We start from the raw sequence: 23,147 nt of genomic DNA, 5'->3' as shown, positions 1-23,147 counted from the left end.
AACAGTCATCTGGAACAATAGGTGTGAGGGCCCTGCTCCCAAGAGCTTACAGTCTATGAGAGTAATAGGAGTGACACAAGAGCTTACAGTCTATGAGAGTAATGGGAGTGACACAAGAGCTTACAGTCTATGAGAGTAATGGGAGGGACACAAGAGCTTACAGTCTATGAGGATGAGGGGTGACACAAGAGCTTACAGTCTATGAGAGCAATGGGAGTGATACAAGAGCTTACAGTCTATGAGGATGAGGGGTGACACAAGAGCTTACAGTCTATGAGGATGAGGGGCGATACAAGAGCTTACAGTCTATGAGGATGAGGGGTGACACAAGAGCTTACAGTCTATGAGAGCAATGGGAGTGATACAAGAGCTTACAGTCTATGAGGATGAGGGGTGACTCAAGAGCTTACAGTCTATGAGAGTAATGGGAGTGACACAAGAGCTTACAGTCTATGAGAGTAATGGGAGTGACACATGAGCTTACAGTCTATGAGAGCAATGGGAGTGATACAAGAGCTTACAGTCTATGAGCATGAGGGGTGACACGAGAGCTTACAGTCTATGAGGGGGTGACACCAGAGCTTACAGTCTATGAGAGTAATGGGAGTGACACATGAGCTTACAGTCTATGAGAGTAATGGAAGGGACACAAGAGCTTACAGTCTATGAGAGTAATGGGAGGTACACAAGAGGTATGCACATGCCCCCATAGATTCAGAGCTATTGAGCTGGAGGACGATGGTCATGCTTAAATGGTCAATAATTTCTCAACAAGCTTTGCAAAAATTAATATACAAGAAACTATGAAATATGTATCAGAGCTTGTTTAATATTTTTAGTATTTTTCTATAAATGTTTTTAAGCATATTTTTGAGGTGGTTACACCTTCAAGGGTCTAATGACTCCTTAGTCCTCAGTAGAAGTCAAGCAGATTATCCATGGTGGGTAGGTCGACCAACTCCTATCATCATATCAGTACTCGGCAATAACACATATACTATTCTCTTCATCCAATATGGAAGAAGTTTTTGTTCTTCTTTGGTGTCTCCTTTATTTCATAAGAATGCTGGGTAAGACACATTTCAAAACATACAGGACGCTTATTTCTTTCTGTATTTGCTGAACAACTTAGAAATTCATAAGAATTTCATAAGAACGCTGGGTAAGTCATATACAGACCTTATCATTCGGCAGTTACAGAAACAACTAAGAGCCCTGTACAGGCTTGAAATTCGTCTTACCCAGTGTTCTAATAAAATAAAGGAGATTTAAAGAAAATATCCCATACTTTTACTGTGACCAGTAAGGAGGAAATCCACACATTTACTCATTGCCTTCTCCCCTTTTTATTGTTTATGTCAGTTTAATAGCATTAACAAAGTTATATTTCTTTCCAAAAAGATACGGGTCACCTCGAAAATATTATTGATTTAAACTACTACCAAGTCCTATAACAATTCAGTGTTTGCACTTCAGACATTCTAGTGGGGATGGGAGGATTGTGAAATATAGATGTTATCAATTCCATCATCTTCTAAATTCTCATTTAATCAATGCAATGTTCTCCATGGTAAAGACTAAGGAGGGTTTCTCCCACTAACAACACTGATCCCCTATCCACAAGATGATTGCAGGGGGTCAGACTGCAGGGTTTTTATGAGAATGGTGATACCTCCTTCTCTGTATATAAGGATCATGGAATAGTTTAGCTTAATCTGAGCTGTATATACCCAACACAAATAATGGAATCCATGTGTGATCCAATGACTATTACACAATGCAACATTCTCTTAAAACAATGTTACATACTGAAACAAAACCCTATAATGTGACCTGTGGAATCCGATAGAAAGGACATACATCATTCCACGTGCAATTTCGTAACTTACAGTAATTGTTTTTTTTCCATTTCTACAAATCACAAATAATGTTCTACCTGTAAAAACCGCAACAGCAATTGCATAAGGTTTCTATAATGTGGTGTCAAACATACCAGAACCAAAACAAAGAATGGGGAGCAAGTACATGCCTGTAAATCCTTCCTGGCTTCTGCAGATGGTTACACATCCATAATCTGTGGACATATACATTAGATTACTGTCATCCTATATGACATGTACAATTACATAGCAATTTAATATGTGCGAAAACGGCTCAACAGTCGCAAGATAAAAGTTTAGAAATGTTGGATTTCACAGCTGATACTTTGTTTCCAATGAAAGTCTTAACAGTGGCTTATTATTACTTACTATCCCTTATAATAAGCAGACAACAGGAGCATCTAGTGCAGGGGTAGGGAACCTATGGCTCGGGAGCCAGATGTGGCTCTTTTGTTGGCTGCATCTGGCTCTCATACAGATCTTTAATAAATAGTGATGGCTGCTGTGTGTCATAGCCTGATCACTGGACACAGGCAGCGATGTTACAGCTGCCTACGCCCTTTGTACAACCCAGGCGCCATCGCCGCCATCGTCTAAGCCTGGGTCAAAGAGAAGAGCATGGGAGCGAGCTGCAGGGAGCGCTGGTAAGTGAATATTTTTGCTGTGACTACCTATCTACTAGGAGTATGTGCTGTGGCTACCTATATACTGGGTGCGTGTGCTGTGGCTACCTTTCTACTTGGGGGCGTGTGCTGTGTCCACCTATATACTGGGGGACATGTGCTATGGTTACCTATATGGTAGCCGCCGGTCTTTATAGGAACCTGGGAAGTGGGCAGCACCGATGAGCGGTGCACTGGCCCTTTAAATCCACGAGTGCCAGCCGGAGCCGGAAAGTGGTGCCGCACAGGTATGCCTGCAATCGGAGACCTAGATCGCTGGGGCACCCGTGACACTGGGACTACCAATCTATTGGGGGGCATGTACATTTGGTACGGCTCTTACGGAATAACATTTTAAAATATGGGGCGTTCATGGCTCTCCCAGCCAAAAAGGTTCCTGACTCCTGATCTAGTGTAATAGGCAGATGGGGAGGGATCTGGCCATAGCTATGTATTGTATATGTGAGTCAGTGTACCAGTCATGGCTGTAAGTTTCCAGTAATGCCATTGCCAGTGTAAGGATTAGCGGCCAGTATCTGGCCTATACAGGCCCTGAATGATGATGTGCTTACTCTTCCCAATGATCACAAATATAAGAATATCCCTGTTAATGTAGAAGATCCTTATACTGTATGTGCAATAAAACATATCCAAGAAAGTATTTTAATTTGAAGGGGTTTTTCCAGTTTCCTAAGTTGGAGAGTAATATATAACCATGTAGAGGCCTCCCTTTATTCTGTATATCTATATATATAAATGTGTGGTGTGATTGTAATAACATGTGAATACAAACATGTATACATTTTTAGACTCCTCATATAAACATATACTGCATGATCATGATCATACAATATACAGCATGTATACGGCATATACACACCATACAGCAGATATACACAAATACATATACACACATGTCCAGCATACTCACACAGACATACAGCAGATACATGCCATGCACACACATATAGCATGCACATTCACATACACAGCACATACGGTACATACATACAGCAGAAAAACACACACATACTGTAAACACACAGATACGGCAGATACATACAGAAATGTATAAATTATCACTGTCAGTCAGTCTTCTTATCCTAGGGCGCCACAGATATGATATTATGCTGTACATTATATATGTATATAACAGTACACAGCCTCCATCCATTAGTGTGGCAGGTTGGATGGCCAGGCCCCCTAAAACTCTGGGCCCCGTTGCAGCTGCTATGTCTGGTTACGCCCCTAGCCTTACCTATCTAGCAGGAAAATATCACCACCTGTATGTTTAGTGGAACTAAGTCAGAATTCTATTTTTACATGCGGCATAAAACTGCTGTACGCCGCTTTGCACCATATTAATGTTTCTTATACTCTTTTTGCCTTGCTAAAGACAGGAAGGGTCATACAGAAATGAAGATTTGTTGACATGTGCCTAAACTTTGCCACAAAATTCTGGTATGCCATATAGAAGGTGAAATAAAAACAGGTAAAATGCCTTAGTACATTGTGCAGACAAAATGGCCACAAACAATAAATTAAAAATGTAGTTTTCTCTCCATTAGATTTCTAGATCTTATAATGAGACTGCACATACAGTAGTAAGTCTGCAGATCGGAACTGAACGTCTGACAGATCGGGACATTTATTTTTTATTTATACATCATTATTTCAGCAGGGATTTGTACCTGGTTGTATAATGAATGGGATTTGATTCTCTTACTATATTATGTAAAATGTATCCTGAATTTCTATTTTTCCCCGATTATTTTTAGTTTTAAAGGGCCTGTTGACAGTCCAGCAGAAAAACTCCTAACTTTCGCATGGGCGATCAATAAGTGATCAGTCCAAGAGGTGACAAAAAAGCTGAAGGAAGTGGCAGCAACACTCCACAGATCAGCTCTGTCCAGACCTCCTGTGGCGTCCAACAACATAAAGCCAGGGTAAAGCTCAGTGCAATAAGTACAGCGCTGTGCCTGGAGAGCAGTGAGCGCACCACAGCATCCATCACTATCATTTTTGCATTTCTTTTTAATTGTTTTAGAAGTCTTTTTTTTTTTGGGGGGGGGGGTAATAAAAGAAGTTGCTGTTTTGCCCTCTTTATGAAATTCATAACTTTTTCATACTTCCATGTACATACCTGTATCAGGTGTCATTTTTGGACTTGTATGATCTTTTGATCACTTATTCAAATATTTATGGATGGAAAAATGGAACACATCAGCTATTTGGAAGCAATTTTCCCTAAAGGCGTTCACAGGACTGGATAGTCGTTTTCATAATTTGATAGATTGGGCAATTTGGGACGCAGAAATAGTTAACTAATTTATGATTTTTTTTTGTTTGTTTATTTCTCTATGTGTTCTAGGGAAGAGGGTACTTTAACCCTTTGGGGGGGGGGAGTGATTGTTCACACAATATAATGCAATACTACTATTATTATAGTATATTTTTCATATACTGTATTACAGTATATTGTGTGTATATTGCTGAGCTGTAACGATATTGCACATAGTTACAGATCACGTCTCATGACATGTCTAGAAGTTTAGAAGTCAGACTCCAGACTGCCATGACAAGCGATTGGTGCCCTCTGATGACATCACGGCTGTGCCGATTGACACTTAGATGGATACGACCACCATCAGCACTTTTAACAAGCTAATTGTCACAATTGCTGCCAGCACCAATTGGGGCAGTTAAAGGCAGGTGTCAGCTGTGTAATACAGCTGACACTTGCCATGTATGGAGAGAGTTGTATGACATTCATACTATAATTGACAGATGATCACTGTGGATAGGCATCTGTCTGTATCTCCAGTTCTGTAGCTCACAGAAGCACAAGATGAGATCTCTGCTCATTTTCACATAAAAGTGGGAATCCTGAAAAAGGACATTTCATGCCCTTTAACGGGGTAAAATTTGGTTGGCAGGTTTCCTTCAAGAATGAAATCAAATCAAACAATACAAAGTCCAGTGTGGAAGCACAAGCAGATACAGTCCAAATGGGTCCAGTTGTGTTGGACAATAGTCACCTTCTCTTTCTGTTTATGTAAATGCCATGTGTGTTTTTCTAGAAATAAACCTAATGTTGTGCCAAAAACATAAAAAACCCAAAGGGATTAGTCAATAAATAGTAATCAAAAATCCAGTTTGCACCTGTGAGCCCGGGGCGGCAGATGCTGCAGGCGTGGATATGGAAAACTCCTCTCAAGCGGACCAGGCACATGGCTCTGGAGGACGACAGTGGAAAATTTACAGCGCTGGATGGGAGGGATGAAAATCTCAATCTCATCTCGTACGTGCATAGCCATGGAAACAGCCGTCCATGTGTGCGTCTCATAGTGACAAAGGTGGTGGGAGCCTGTCTCCTAGAAACCACTTACATGCCAACAAAAGGTACACGGTTATCTCCCAGGCCTGACCTTCAGCTGCCGAGCCTTTGTCTTCTCATCTAAAGCATTTCACTCTGTCTGTGAGTGTGGACACTGGCGGGGACAACAGATGTTTCCAAGGAACAGAAAATCATGTGTATTGCAAGGATTATCTGCAAAAAACACACACAGATTTTTTTAATTGTTATTTTTTTTTTCTACATTAACAGGTCTCTTTTACATTGAATAATGGCCAATAATGCTCCAAACACTGACTGACTGACTATCAGCGTATGATTATCCAGAATTGTGAACAATTACGTTATACAAGTTTACATTTACTGAGCCACTATGAATATATCATTAGAGTATTATATAAACAGAGTATATTATCGAAACTAGAGAATCTGAGATCTACCTACCAATGAATTTATCGATCTATTCTATGTGTGAAATTATCTGCACCTTCCTTAAACAGATTTTCCCAACTTTACAGGTTATCCCTTTTCTCTAATGGGTGGAGTGGCAGGGTACATGCTCATCAGTGAGGATGGGATCTCCATTCTCCAAATCACACGGGTCCCGTTCTCGTGATCAGTGGTGTTCCCAGTAGTCTGACCCTCATCAATCACCTAGTTGACAATAACTTTGAGTGGCACATAGGTTGTACGCTTTGCAGCCTGGATGATCATTACATGCCTGTTTTTTTTTTTTTGCTGGTGATGGGCATACTGGTTCAGTTCCTACTGAATTATGTTCAGCAGAATGGTAATCTTAAAACTGCTCTCCAGCGCCCATATCTACAAAGAGGCTCCAGTTTCTTAGTAAATACGGGCGCTAACTCTACCATATCGGATCTAATACCATGTATGAACTGGTGGAGACTTTTGCTATAGTTTCCAGCGTTTTTCCATTCACGCCCCTGCCCGCCCATTGCCCACTCCCAGACACACCCAAAGTGGAGTGTGGGTCAAAGAAGCCAGGAATCTGGTGGGAAGGGCATAATAAATCTCCCCGCAATTGGTTGGAGTGTAATACTACTACTCATAGAAACCTGCTGGCTTTTCATTACACGGCTGTAAGACACCCTGGAGTGGTTACCTTATGGAGTGGTCCTTCTATGGTTCCCTGCCATTCTCGTTCTCTGCCTGTTTAATCAGTTGCTGAATCCGCACTTTTCCAATTGTTGCAGTGATTTACTCTCATCTTAACTTCCTACCAATCATTCTTCTACTTATGAAAGTCTTACCACTGCAGCAAGTTTTTCAATCTAGACACTAAACAGATGCCTCCACTCTCTGCCACTCACTGCAAAGTTTTTCCATCACCTTTTGAATTGTTTCAAACCCTCATCCACAAAGCTCTGCTCATCCCTGCACCTACGTCTATGTCTCCCCACCCCTGGATCTTTAACCATCTAGTGATTTAACATTATTTTCTTTCATTTGAAACTGCCACTCACGTCTCCAGGACTTCTCTAGACCTGCGCCAGTTCTCTGGAATGTTCTACCCTGAACTATGAGGCTAATAACTAACTACTAAAGTTTTAAATGGACCACAAAAACCCATCTATTCAGACAGGGTTATCATATCACGCATGTAACTTTTACTCTCTTTTCTCTTACCTCTGCTGCTTTTTCCTTCTTTCTATGTAGTTCATCACCACTTGATACCATTACACAGGTTTCTCTGCAGCCAATGTTCCCTGGTTTCTGTAAATCTCGATAGCGGCTGGTGACTGGTTCATTCAGCATTACTGATTTTATTTTATCCTTTTTAAAGAATGGCTGTACATTGTACAAGTACGGTACCTCACCACCTCATTTCTCATAGTTCTTGCTGTCAGGGCCATCCGCCCCTGTTATTGCTTTAGGTCTTATTTAGTTTCTATATGTCTCCCCCATGATCTGTACAGTGCTGCAGAATATGATGCTAAAGATTTATCATTATTTACTATGGGATGTGGTGCAGCTCTCTTACATGGCAGCATTGATGGATTGTCCGTATAACCTTTATCCCATTGTCCAGGCAGTGAAGTATCTTTCGGAGAATAGACGCTGTAGCCCTGTACTTATTCCTGGTGCTGATCCTTCTGTAGAGCGCAGTCTGACATTTCAGGGGTAAGAATAGAAGCAGTGCAGAGTAATATAGCTGCATGGATCCGCTCCATGTAATAAATAGCCTCTTTATTCAGCTTTGAAGACAGTTCATGATTAAATGGAGTTAAATGGCCCCTGACTGAGATCTTTTTATAGACGCCACGACTCGACTTTGCATTCATCTGAGCTGGTAAACAAATTAACAAGACATTTCAATGGCAGTCTCTATTGGTTATAGAGTTTCAGCTTGCCAGACGTTGCAGGAACCGATGCCGATTGTTGGTAAATTACAGACTGGCAATAGAGTAGTTAAACTCATTATTCCACCAAAGCATGATGATGGGAGTAGTATTTCTGTATCACAAGCTCTGTATTTTCTGCCCTAGCGTTTATTTCAACTTTTTAGGTGAACAAGCATGAGACGGGCATTTGCCAATGAGTTGTGTATCACCGTACCGTTCCGTAGCTGGGAGAAAGATAGGACATGTCCTATCTTTCCCCAGAATACGACACCGTGCGCCATATATCACTATTGAGAGGGGCGAGGGTGAGCAGCCTCTTCTCACCCTGGCGCCAACATGTGCTCCCTGTACTACGGTGTGGCGGGCAAAGGTTAGTGTGAATATAGCTTAAATCTGTAGCTATTATGTTTATTCTACAGTTACTTTACTGCAGAGATATCAGGATAATAATAATCTTTATATAGCTCCATCATATTCCATAGCACCTTACAAATCATAGGGGACATATACAAATAAAATGCCACATTATGTGAGATCCCCCAATTGGAAGTGTAACTGAGAACGAGGAGATCCCAGGGACAGTATAAGAAGCCGTCCAGAACTTTTGGAGATTTAAGATTACATTCTAGAAACATTCTTATATATAAGCTGCGGGGCTCGTGTTCATGGCCACATTAAACAGACGGCATCCAGTCGAGCATGTAACATACCTGGTTATTATCTGGAGAGTGTCCTGTTCTAAGAGACCAACTTCAGCCGTCCAATTTCACTTGATTGATTTCCCCAATTTTAAGGTTAATAATATTACTGTAAAAGGAATGCAATACTAAGGGTAGTCATGAAAACACAGGAAGGGTGTAAACGCAATATATGCATATATAATGCATATGCTGCAATATGTACAATACATACAGTAAGCTCACCAGCTAGCAGATACATCTTTAAGCAAAAATTGTTTTCATTCCTGAACCCCTTACCTAGTGCCTGGTGCGAGAGTTCAGGGAGATCTTCCTGTAGTGTTGCATCCTGTCTGCTCTTTTAAGGTTCCATCTAAATTCATCTTGCTGCCTGTTATATTTTTTTCTATTATTCCACAGTGCGGCGTCACATGGGCAGCTAAAGACTGTACTATCTCTGCTTGTAGGGGGTGGGACATTGTGATTACCATATATACTATCTATATACGGCTTATACGTATATATATACATATATAACGTCTAAGCCGAGTTTTTTAGCACAAAAAATGTGCTGAAAAATCTCACCTTGGCTTATACTCGAGTCAAGGAAAAAAACCTGTACTCGCCTTCCGACGCCCTCCTGGCAGGTCCTCTTGTATAAGGCGATGCATCGGCATCGGCTCCGTGTCCCTGCGCTGTCCATCACAGGGATCGTGACATCATGGTGCCTGCGCCGGACTGGACGGGAACATGGAGCCGATGCCAGAGCATCACTGTAAAGAACAGGACCTGCCAGGGTGGCGTCGGAAGGGGAGTGCACTGTTTGTTTTTTTCCTACAGGCATTATATTGGGGGCAGGGGCTGCAGGCTATATACTACAAAGGGTTGGCAGTCCATATACTACAGCAGCTGGCAGGCTTTATACTACAGAGGACTGGCAGGCTATATAGTACGGGGGGCTTGCTGGCTATATACTGAGGAGGCTGTGACCAATGCATTTCCCACCCTCGTCTTATACTCGAGTCAATAGGTTTTTCCATTTTTTTGTGTTAAAATTAAGGGTCTCGGCTTATACTCAAGTGCATATATAGTATCTCTTTTTGTAAGAGACCATACTTATTGCATTCATAACTGCATGACAGAAGTGTGTCTATTCCTCAGAAAAACAATGATAATAGCATGTGCTCCCCTCTGTGGTACATTCCATGCTGCATCATCCATAATACCTGATGTCTGAGTTGGTGAACCCCTGAAACAAAACAAAGGCATGGGAATCACAGAGAAAATAAAAACAAAAGGGAGAGATTTATTATAAACCAGCGGTTTCATGCACCAGTGGCTCCTTATATATCTGGTGGTTGGGCTGCACACCATACAATTCTACGCCAGGCCCTTTATCCTGGTATACAAGCCCAGATGAATTTCACCCGATTGCTTCATATGACTGGTGGCCTGACTACTGAGACCTCTGCAGATCACCTGCATCTATCAATTATCTACTACTGCACTCCAAAGATAATTGGATTGCTAGCTGACCTCCCAAAGCACTTTTGGGTCCCCGTTCATGTGATCAATGTGGGCCCCAGCAGTCAGGCCCAGGGATAAGAGATTTATAGAAGTTTATATGTTATGAAAATGCCAAGCAACTATGCAATATGTATCCTTGGGACCTTATTCACATGACTAATCCACTCAGAGGGAAGTAATGTAAGGTTTGTGTGAGCCTTATATACATCAACAATGTAGAAAAATAACCTAGAAATACTAAAAACAAGATGTCCGGTGCTCTTGGCTGCTAATTATACACGCCACCCCACCTCCCTCTCTCACTCTCTATGCTCCCAGGTAATCCCAGTGCGTCAAAATTAGCAACAGACAGCGCCCGGATCAAGGTGAAGAGGAGCAGGAATATTTCTAGGGGTTTTTTTTGTTTTTCTATAATGTGGAATAGGAAATCTAGTGCTTGTTTTTTAACACAAGTACATGTGTATCACAAGTATATGAACTATTTTTCTAATTCTCTTTTTTGTTTGGCATCTACAGATAGCGAGATCATCCCACCTGACTGTGTACGGCCAAGATCTTTCACCGCCATCCCTCGGCCATCCCTTCGAAGAGAAACCGAGGATACTCGCCTGTCTGTCAGCTTGTGTGACCTGAATTTGCAAGAAGAAAACTTTCAGTCTATGACGGCGATGTGTCCTATTCCACAGAACTCTCTGAACTCGCAGCATTCCCACTTACTTCCATCACAGTTGGAGAGTGATCTCCGCTTTCATCAGCTCCGCGGGGCCCATATCAAGACTTTAGATGACCAAACAGTGGCCCGGCTGGAGCATGCCCGAGAAGAACGGACTTTAGTGTTCACCAATAGATCACTTAGAATAAATGAAACCATCTTTGTCAAGATAAACAAATCCAATTCTTCAAGGTCTGGTAGTCTGTCCTATGGTGTGACGTCCTGTGATCCCAGCACATTGAGACCAAGTGACCTTCCATATAATCCAGAGTCATTGGTCGACAGAAAAGAGTTCTGGGCCGTCTGTCGGGTACTGGTTCCTCTTCAGAGTGGGGATATATTGGGTTTTGTGATAAATGCAGAAGGTGAACTACATTTGAGTCATAATGGTGTCAGTACTGGAATGCAGGTCTGCGTGGACTGTTCTCAGCCTTTGTGGATGTTCTTTGGGCTACATGGCGCCATCATGCAGATACGCATTTTGGGTAAGAGCTTTATTTTTATAAGTCAGGAGTCAAAATGTGATTGAGGTTTGACTTTTCCTTCCATTTTTCCATTTTCTTTTATTTAACCCCTTCCCATTATGGCACAGCATCAGGAAGTATATGGAGACATCCCATTCAGTCTGATTAGTGATCACTAGCAAAGGTGTCAAATACTGCAATGCTTTCCCTTTCCCTAGAACCGATATAAAAATAAATAAAATTATTAGGTATCTCCATGTCCTAAATGCCTGGTCTATCAAAATATAAAAGCAATTATTCCCAGTGGTGAACCCCGTAATGGAAAATGGCACCCAATTGAATGGACCGCCACTTTTTCGCTATTTTGCTCATAACAATTTGAATAAAAAGTCATCAAAAAATCGTACTGTTCTCAAAATGGCAGCAATGAAAATGTCTCATTCCGCAAAAAATAAGACCATACGCAGTAGTATAAAAAAGTTAGCACACATGCATTCTTCTTTTCCTATTTCACCACATTTGGATTTCTTGTCCCATTTCCCACAGCACATGGCGCGGAATATTAAATACTGTCACAGGAAAGTACAATTTGTTGCACAGAAAACAAGCCCTCACACATTAATGTACATGAAAAAATAAAAAAGTTGTGGACTTTTGAAGTAGGGGGCCAAAAAATTGGAACAAAAAAAAAAAAAGGGCCAAGTTATGAAGGGGTTACTCCAATTTTTCTTTGGGTTTTCTTAAGATTTTCATGCGCTTGTTTTTGTACATGTGTTGTTTCATTACCCTTCTTTTTTATTTTATTGGGAAGCAAAAATAATGTATAATTCAGGGTAATGATCCTTCTAGTAGGCTATCAATATCATATACCCATGTTGATGGAAGGGGCCGTGGGTTTGGCATAGAGATGAGGCAGATGGGATAGCGACAAAAAAGAATATTGTAACTTCATCTAATTAAATGAGACCAAGCTACAAAACTATCGCTATCTAAGTAAGTCAGACTAAGGTGGGGTTTTGTTTAACCCTTTCCAATCAATGCCCTTTTTTATTTTCCATATTTTGCCCCCCTCACTTTAAAAATCTATAACCTTTCACTATACTGAGCTGTGTGAGGGTTTTCTGCGTAACAAATATGGTGTCATTTACATGCATTTGTGCCATTTTGTGTGGGCTCCGATTTTATAACACCTCTACTTTATTCTTTGTATCTGTACGATCACAGGGATACCAAAATTATTTAAGGTGTAATAGATTTTTTAAAAATCCAACCGTTTTGAAGAACAACATTTTTGTTGCAGAGAAGAACAGACTTTAGTGTTCACCAATAGATAACTTCTAATAAATGGAAGAATCTAATAACTTTTTGATACTACACAGTGTATGGAGCTGTGTAAGGGGTCATTTTTGTGGGACATGATGATGCTTTCATTGCTACCATTTTTCGGATTGTACGATGTTTTGATACATTTTTATTCCAATTTTGATGATTTGCATAATGGTGAAAATGTGGCATTTCGGACATAACGGGGTTCACTTCCTGGAATAATCATTTTTATACTTTTGATAGAGCTGAACTTTTGGGATAAGTTAAGCGATACTTAACACGTGAATGATTTGTTTTTGATCATCCGATTTAGGGAAAGGGGAGTATTATGTAATTATTATTTTTTTTAAACTTTCTTTTTTAAACTTTTTTTTTATTTGTAGACCCCCCCCTAGGGGACTTGAAGCCTAGGGTTCTGATGGCTCCTACCATATACAATACAATACTATTATAGTATACGTTGATTTTGCTCACAATCCGTTACAGTGTGCCACCTGCACAACTCTTCAGACATTACAAGCCCTGGAGTGTCGTACAGATCTTCGATCCCCACCAAAATGGGATTGCCTACTGGTGGACTTTAACAGATTAACTCATAATGCAGCAGGCAGCTGTTATGTCTGAAACATACCAGTTCGAGGCACTATTCTTACCTGCTTGACACGCTGCTGACAACATGTCAATGCTGAGCTTCTGTTTAGCAACTGGCGGTGATGGGAGTTTATCTTGGTTGTCATGGTTGGCCTTTGGGTTCCATATTTTAATAAAAATTTATTTAATCCTCGACAACCCCCTTTAAGTGTATAAATCAATGTAAAGTTTTCTGTAAATGCGGTAAAACAGGAAAATATTTTTAAAAAGATGAGTGAAGAGCGGGCCCAAACTTTAGTTTTGCTGCCCTCGGTTTGGTAACTCCACCCCACCTTGGCCATGTTGCTAAATGGACCAATCAGGCAGCTTTATGCCCCTAGCAACTAGGCATAGATGTGATTGGCCAGGTGGACACCTGCTGGATACTGGTTTCTAAATCGGATGGGGCTGCCCACTTTGGGACAGGGTTTTCCATGACCTAGTCTTATTTGAAACTAGACTTGTCCAGGTAAAGTCCCAAAAATTCACTGTGACCATTTCAAATAGGTGTCAGCTGTCATGCCAACCACTGTGATAGTGATAAAAAGGCTTTTGACTAATAATGACATGGTACATTTAGTGGAGCTGTCCGTGACTAGTGAGGTCCGTGCTCCCCTTATATAGCAAAAACAAAAAATGGGGGGTCTATGAACTGGAACAAATCAATCATTTTTTTTCTACAGATCACTTTTTAGAAGTCATGAAATAAGATGTTAGTAGAGAAAAAAACCCTGACACTTAACAGCAAACCCCAGAGAGATCTCTATACATGATGTTAATAATGCAGTCTCCATCCTATATATTATTTACAGCGCCTGCCAGAGACATTAGCCGATAGTAATGAAAGCAGAAGACGTTACTCTGGTCAAAAACTGGGAAGTCGAAAGTGAATACATATAACATAACATATAGTAGTGTGGAAGAGACATACACAGGACACGAGACAGCATGTGACAGCTCTTACCAGGACACTAACAAAGATCCAGTATCTGTGAGATGTCACTGACCACTATGAGAACTGGTGCAGACAAAACATTACACGTCCAATGACATCACAGGCGTCTTGAGACATTTTTGAGACATTTACACCAGCAATGACAAAACTTATGACTCCCAGTATGAGATTACACTGATCAGACTTGTCGTTACTTACACATATAAGACACGTGGATAATTGATTATGGGGATACGGCAGACACTGTCAGTATGGGCATCTCTGATACATAGTGAATGTTTTTCATGGGACTATTTGCCTCTAGGAGTTGTTCTAAAAGAAGCAATTAAGGTCATTCAGTTACCGGAGACACCACTGATGGTTTTGCTTTAGGTTTTCTGCAGGATGCCATGATGCAACAACATCTGTATTACACTAATCAAGAGCTCGGGCCATAATAGTGTACTAATATGATGAGTTTCTATTTTGTTTATACAAGATTTAGAAAATTATCTTATCCATTGCAAGCTAACAGCACATGTCTTAAAGGGGTTTTCCCCAGGAGACAAGTTGGGCCCTATCAGTGATGAGACCCCCTCAGATCACAAGAACAGGGGTCCGAGGTACCTCATAATGTTCATCTATGTTAATCTTGACTTCAAGGGATATTCCTATCGGAGAAACTTATAGCAAACCCATTGGGATCTTCTGAAAAATAAAAAAAGTAATGAATTATTCTTCTCATTTCCTTTTTAGGGTCCACACTAGCAACTGATCTCAGAGAACCATCATCTCCAAGTTCCCCTACATCAGTACCGAACAGCCCCACAGCTCTGTGCAGCGGCAGCTCTGATCCTATGCTCAACTCTAGTGGCCCCGGAGCCCTGTGCAACTCTATAAATGGTGAGTGGTGAAACTTACACTAACATTGAAAGAAAGTGGTAAAATTGTAAAATCCTCTGTTGGCGTTACCTTTTCCCACAACTAACAATAGTTTGAGATATTTCTGTCCTGTATCGACTGACAGCTGATAAAGCCTGATAATATTCCTTATGACTTAAGTTTTTACAGAAAAATAAAAAGCTTCAAATATTTCCCCTTTTATTAGGGTAGTTTATCAAGGCCCCATTATATAAATCCTTACCCAGCTTCAACACAATTCAATCTTCCACTTCTTAGACTGAGATAATTGATAAACCTTTAATTCTTTAATTTCACTTTCTTCCAACTATTTGGAAAAAAATATCAGAGATTGGGTTTCTATGAAATATTTGTATATTTGTGATCACAACATGTGTCCAATTGTAAATGCAATAAACTGTACAAAGCCTTGACCTAGTTCCATGTATAGATGCCAAATAATACACTATGTAAATCCAAGCCACTAAACTTGTATCCTCCATCATGTTTTTCTACAAAATTCCCTATACAGGAACAGCTCCAAATTCCCCAGTGAGTATTCCCGAATCGCCAATATCACCATCAGTCTCAGGATCCTGGAGCGATGAGTGCACCATCTGCTACGAGAACCTGGTGGACACCGTCATCTACTCCTGCGGACATATGTGTTTGTGCTACACATGTGGCCTGAAACTGAAGAAAATGAACAATGCCTGTTGTCCTATCTGCAGACGTCTCATCAAAGACATCATTAAGACATATCGAAGCAGTTAGGGCAAAATGAAGAAGTTTCACCTTCTATGACCTTTTACAATTTTTTTTTAACGAGAACCTCGAAGAATTCAGAGGCAAATACATCTGACGGTGTCCATAGTGTTTCAACTCTGAAGTCAGCAATTCTGGAAAACAGGATATCAGGGAAGCATAGTCTTGTGATCATCCATCATTCTTTTGAAAACTTTGTATGGAGGTTTGATATGGATCACTGGAGATTTGGGACTTGGTTTTTTTAATAATCTGAATCTAGATTTGGCAATCTTATCGGAGGGGAAAAAAAAAGAGATCCAGATGGAAGCCAATTATTATCACCTAAAATATTAAGCAATAGTTGCTAAAAAACACAAGACTTTCTCAGAAGTTTGTCAGAAGAGACAACGATCCTTTCATGGTGTGTAGGTGTAGATATTGGAAACTTTTTTGTGTTGCAGATTACCACCTAGAAAGATTTGAGCCATAGTGGGGTTTACCAATGTTTTTTTAATGTCGACAAAAATTTAGTAACAGATACATATTTAGATAAAATATGTGATAGCTTTGGTCCATTACAATGTGTATTGTGCTGCTCATGTAACTTGTATTAGCCATTTTTTTCTATAATCGGTGAAAGATAGATGAACATTTGGATAGTCGTGACTAGCAAATATGTTTCGTGCCCCTTTTCACCGTGTAACTTATCTTCCGAGTATCTGAAGTGCTCACGGTAACGCCTTCCTAATAACACATCCTCAATCGATGAACTACTTACGTATGAAACAAAAATTGGAAAAACCATAAGCTGCTTCTCCCCAAAAATTTTGTTGACCAAATCATTTTCATTCGTAATTGTTTTGATTGTTGTAAAAGGAACCTTTCATCTCCTATTTCTCATTGTCCGGTCAGTCTGGACTTTTTTTAAATTCTTTTGTATTGCAGTATAAGTGTGACCATGCAACCAGAATGAACGAGTCAATCATTTATGGGTGACAGACAGTAGGTATTTGTGCGATTGTAATGTTTTGTTTTTGTGGCGGCACTATTTAGGAATATAACCATTTTGGATTTGGCTACTTAATATGCCTAAGGGGGTGTGAAGGTATCATAAGACATCACCCTCCAGCTAAATTAGCCCAAAAAGTGCACCTTAAATGTTCAAGTAGTTTTTGTAAAGATATTAGGGAATGGTTATTTCTGGAAACCTGATTATTGTAGAATTAGTTGTCTTCTTGATGGATTGACCGAGGGATATACATATCTACTATGACTGGTTCACTGGCCAGGATTTTGGGTAGTGATACATTACACTGTGAGAGTTCTGTTGGAGGACACTGCCAAGGGACATTGCCAGAGATAATCAAGCCGTTTCTCTATTGTAGGGATTTAATGGTACAGCAAACAGGACCACTTACAGTAGGAACCTCAGTGGTCAGACCCCGGCAGTCACACTGTTACAAGCTCTTCTGTCTGTAGGGTTTAACTTTTGTAATGAAATATCCTGTTATAATTCACATAATTTCATCCTGCATCGTATTCTGTAACGTATCAAATAATCAACTTGATGCAGAATATTCAATAACATTAAAACTGCACCCTCTTTGCAACTCCAGATGGTAAAAGGAAAGGAGCCATATAAAACTGAAAAAAAAGAAATATTTTATACAACTTAATTCAGCCGCCGTGGTTTTTGAGACCTTGTTTTAATAATGAACATAAAACTCGTAATCACATGCGAAACAAAGGGATTTTTGAATATAATACGGCAATAAGACATCATCTTAATCCTAGACAGCCACGAGTCTGGAATGTGTGATGATTCTACTAGACCAGTGATGGCGAACCTTTTAGAGACCGAGTGCCCAAACTACAACAAAGACCCACTAATTTATCGCTAAGTGCCAACACAGAAATGTAATTTGTGGTTTATACTCCCTTCTCTGTCACAGTTTTCATTGATACCAGCACCTGAGGACACCAATAAAGCAGAAAATAGTCCCAGGTAGAGCTGTCACTTTAAAATATCTCTGTGCACAGCAAGTCCTGGGCTGTCTGGGACTGCAGGAATATACCTGGAGTCATCTCTGCTGATGGCCTGAGTGCCCACAGAAAGGGCTCCGAGTGCCACCTCTGGCACCAGTGCCATAGGTTAGCCATCACTGTACTAGACCATTCAAGAAGCTGTCTTGTTTTTTTTTTTTCTTTTAAGTATTTTTTATATTAAAATCTGTGGGTTTATTTGTTCTCCACGGAGGACGTTTTGCCAATAGCCTTGAGCAGAGTAGTTACTGTAATGCATTATCTGCCTCTTTTCATCACAGAATGCTTTTAAGCGAAGGCTTTATTTAACCCCAGACATCACTGACTATTATATTCACAAACTCATTCGGAGAAGCTAAATATGAATGTGCCGTTTCAATTCAATCCACTAAGATCCAAATACTTTAACTAAATCCAAGCTGAACTATCATCTCCTCGCCCTCGGATCCCCCAAACGTTTTTTATTTTATCTCACTGCAGTCATTGGTTTTAACAGACAATCACCTCCATTATTATAATCTTTTTAATCTTTACTACTGAAGATTCTTGTAATATGAAGAATGCATTAAAAGGAAAAAAAGGTAAAAGTTTCCAAAGAATCGAATGCTATGTGCCTGGGCATCAGCCAACACCTCGTGACAGCTTACAGTAGGGTCATCTTAAAATTAAGGACTCTATAAGGGCTCTAACAACTAAGGGAACGTTCACCCCTTTATTTTGCAAGTTCCTTTACAAATGCATTTCTTAATAGCAAAAATAACTGAATAAGTTAATTTTTCTGCTATAGATAATTGATGTGTAATGAAAGATCTATTAAAATCTTGGGGGAACAAAATGTTGAAGACCTTGCATTCATCTTCCCTCTCTTGTCTCCTACCACCAGGAATATTCCATTAGAAGTAGATGTGATGGTAAATTCCTCCTGGCAGCCTCATCCCTAATCTGTAATTTACTAGTCCTGTAACCTAATATAACGGTTTCAAAATCTAAGTAATATGCAAATTACCTGCAGAGGGTACTGGGACATTGGAATAAACAGGCCAAGCGCGGGACCTGAGGCTACTACACCGTCCAGTAACCCTAGCAGTGCCGCCCCAGTGCTTGTTGTGTTAGAGTGAAACAGCCAGCTTGTGCGCAGTGCCTCTTGCTCCTGTACTGGCTTGAGCGATGATATACGTGACCAGCAAGGGGGCATGTGCAGAGCTCCATAGAAGCAGATAGCACAGCTATGTAGATCTAAGAGACCGAGCGAGGAGGTTGCACTGCTAAGACTACTGGGCCGTGGAGTAGCCAGCCTACTTCATGCTCCGGTAGCCTCGGCAGGTAATTTGCATATTAGTTAGATAAAGTTTTATACGGTTAGATTAGGTTACAGGGCTAGTGTATTACAGATTTGGGATGAGGCTGTCAGAAGGAATCTACTTTCAGATCTACTTTTGATCGTAGGTTTCCTTTAACAAATCATAAATCAAAAACCTAAAAACAAATTAAACATATTCTTTTTGAACTTTGGTCACTCCACGTTGGCATTAACTCAAGTGAGGTAAAAGTTCTGACTTAGAGAGGGAAACCTTACCCAATCTGTTCCCCTTTTCTTCTGAAAGATCCCCTGCTACAAAGGACTGCAATAAGGAATCCTAGACCAGTCAGTCCTGGTGAAGGACAGTAATATACAGTATTGTCAGGACTTGCCAGTATGGCCTCATGAAGTTCCTCAGACAGCAGATACATAGGAAGATAAGCTGGAATTGAACTGGCCAATCCTTTCACCACCTCCATAGCAATATTTCACATTGCCATATTGAGTTATAGCTCTATAGCGTGTTGGTAGGTTGATAACATTTACAGAAAGGCCAACTACTTGAAGTGTATGGGGGCCTTGTGACTCTCCCCAATTATGTGTGACAAAGGAAGGATCAGACATGTGGACTTTAATCTGGTACAAACTTGTACCTGGCCAACACATAAATCGCATCATAAAGGGACAAAGCTTGTTGACAGATGATGTTGTCGGTCACAGAACATTTTGTATTACTTGACGGTACTAGTAAACAGCGAGGGTTAGGGACAAAGTAAACTTCAGTGATGTCACTTTTACTGTGTATAACAGATCCAGGGATGTGATGGGCGGCATCACCGATCCAAACAAGATGAGCTCACCCCATATATCATCCATCATTTCCATAGCGGTTAAACTTGGACTCCAGCATCGTCTACTCAATGTCAAACATTGACTTGGTGGCCAGTGTCTGCTTCGGCTTATACCTGTGTTCACCTAAAATTAGGACCAATAGGTTCTTTGAGTCTGTGTCTTTTTATTTTGTGTATTTTTGTTTCTTTTTGTTTGTGAATCTAATAATTGATTTTTTAATTTATTTCTCAAATTTGATCATAAAATCTTTAAAGTCCAAATAAATAAATTAATAAATAAATAAATAGTCATTATTGTAACATAAATGAATATTTTTTTGTTATAGTTATTTTTAGACTGGCCTCTATTTGATCAGTGCTAGCATCTAATGTACAATGGGATCTGTATAATACACTGCACGGACATTATATGTCTCGAGAACAAATCCTGGGGAGTTCTGGTATCTGCTTTTCTAATCCACAAATACATTATATGTCATATGGAGTCACCTATGGATACCCAGATGGATATTGGTCCATATATTGTATCCCAGGTTCTCTATTGATATTAACCTATTCAGCCTCTTTAATGAGTTGGCAATGGATTAGAAATCCCATCGTGGCCCAGACGTCACCGAGAGGTTGGTGTTGTGGTGACTCAGTGAGTATGACGTCAGTCTGTTGTCTGCTCTCTCTGACTTGTCAGGAGCTGGAACATGATTTATTGAACTATTCATGTTGTTCTAATCAAATTTCTCTCATTGTGAACACACGGATGTGCCTACGCTATGAATAATCGTGGCGGTGTTGTATAAGACGTCTCTGACACACGAGACTCTTCATTGTCATGTTATGTTAAAGCACAAGATAATAGAGAATATACTCACAGAACGACCTTCCTTCTCTATATGAAGATTAACCTGTTATTGCTTGTTGCTATGGGAACACATTATATCAGTGCATATTTGGTTTGGTTTTCAGATTGAAAGTTAGAACTCAGTGCAGATTTCTGTCTGGATTTTAATATCATGTCCCTTTTTTCACTATTAATCTGGAATTTGTGACAAACTTTTGGCTTTCACACAGGATTGTAACTTCCAGATTTCCAGAAACACATCTACTTTTAAGGATTACTATGGACCTACCATCAAAATTCATCATGATAAACCACTTACTCATTGATCCAGGCACCATTACTGTGGTAATCTTCATATATTTGTTATCCATGGCCTCCTTTCTTCTAAAATCAACTTTTAAAATTATACTAATCAGCCCAAGGTGCTCCTGGGGTCGTTACGAGAGCCCCCAGATTTTTGAAGGAAGGAGACCATGGATAACAACAATAAGAGGATTACCACAGTCACGGTGCCTGGATTTATGAGTATTTGTCACTGTTTTTTTTGTGATTTTGAACATAGATTTCCTCTATAAAATTGACAGTTACAGCCAAATATATAACAAAACTCGGGGTGCGCTCATCTCTAGTTGTCTCCCATTCCTACTTTCGTCCCTTCCCCTGGAACATATTCCAACCCGATAAAAATGACAGGATAAGGTGCAGTTTATGGCCGATGTACAGCTGTAACAAGAAGAACCTAAAAGGAAAACTTCAATGCATAAGAGAATATTTAAAGTCACGATCATTCGATCTTACTAAATCATCAGATACAGGACAAAAATACTTTCCGGCTCCTACCAGAGGTGTATTTGCACAGGGTGATGTATTGAAGTGAACATTAAAGGACATCTACCACCAGGATGAACGACTGTATGCAAATGAGCCCAAGGGGCTCCAGGCTCCATTAACATCTATAGTGTCTGGAGCCCCTTGGGCTCATTTGCATAAAGTCATTCATCCTGGTGGTAGATGCCCAATATTAAACCAATATGTGGCTTTGTTATAAAACATTATTATCATAAACTCCAGCGCGTATTGGTCAGTGACCTGATCTGTAGAAAAGAGAAATCTATGGACATAAATTGGCTTTAATCTAAGTAGAACCATTACATGTAAATACATTGTGATTTTGTTTCTAGCCGTGGACCAATCTTTTGTCGCTATCTAGTGTTCAGCTCTCTTTTACTGTGTGGACTGGACATACTTTTTTCTGTGATGTAAGTATAGCGTACAGATTATAGCCATAATCCCCCATGATTCCCCCGACCCTACTTTCTGTTGAATAAATGTATATGAATGTCTTTTTACTTTGTTCCATCTATTTATTACTATTTTGTGGGTTTTTGTTTATGAATTATAATTCATTGTATGGTTTTAGATGAAAATGTGATTGTGAATAAAATGTTTGAAATAATCCACGTTGCTGCAGCTTTTACTTACTATAATGTTGATTGGAGATGGAAATTTAGGGTGAACCTAAACTGCACGACCACAACCCAAAGTGTCGCAGAATAGGACTAGTGCAGAGTTAGACTCCACAGTCCTGATTTACCAGTACAAATGATAAATTTGGCTTTAGAGTCGTGCTTTACACCAAGTACCAAATTTTGGTACACCATAATATTTGGTATATTCCTCTTTTACATATAAATTGAAAAAGTGCTTAAAAATGGTCTCAATGGAATGGCTTCCCCACATTGGGAAATCACTACTGGTTAGAAGGGTCGTTCGACAAAAGACAATGGGGGAGATGTATCAATCGGTCTACACTGAAAACAGAAGTAATTTGCACCTGAAATACCACATTTACTGAAGGTTTTAGACCATTTTTGGGGCATTTTCCATCTCTCCCCGAAAAAGGGAGTGTCTTTGTTAACTAGGGGGCGTGACCAGACAGAA

General features: G+C 40.1%; 1 protein-coding gene across 2 annotated transcripts in view; it reads left to right on the top strand.

Annotated features, from left to right (window-relative positions):
- Window positions 1-22,645, top strand: part of NEURL1 (neuralized E3 ubiquitin protein ligase 1) — a 199,770-nt gene extending 177,125 nt beyond the window's left edge. For both annotated transcript variants that reach the window (XM_072130798.1, XM_072130799.1), the window contains exons 4-6: window positions 10,981-11,661; window positions 15,287-15,433; window positions 15,963-22,645. In XM_072130798.1, coding sequence (XP_071986899.1) covers window positions 10,981-11,661; window positions 15,287-15,433; window positions 15,963-16,204 — 1,070 coding nt within the window. In that variant the 3' untranslated portion in view covers window positions 16,205-22,645. The remainder of the gene's footprint in view (window positions 1-10,980; window positions 11,662-15,286; window positions 15,434-15,962) is intronic.
- Window positions 22,646-23,147: the final 502 nt, after the last annotated feature.

This window comes from Engystomops pustulosus, chromosome 11 (assembly GCF_040894005.1).
Source record: "Engystomops pustulosus chromosome 11, aEngPut4.maternal, whole genome shotgun sequence".
Lineage (NCBI taxonomy): Eukaryota > Metazoa > Chordata > Amphibia > Anura > Leptodactylidae > Engystomops > Engystomops pustulosus.
Note: the sequence above shows the minus strand (reverse complement) of the source record. Positions and strands in the feature narration are given on the sequence as shown.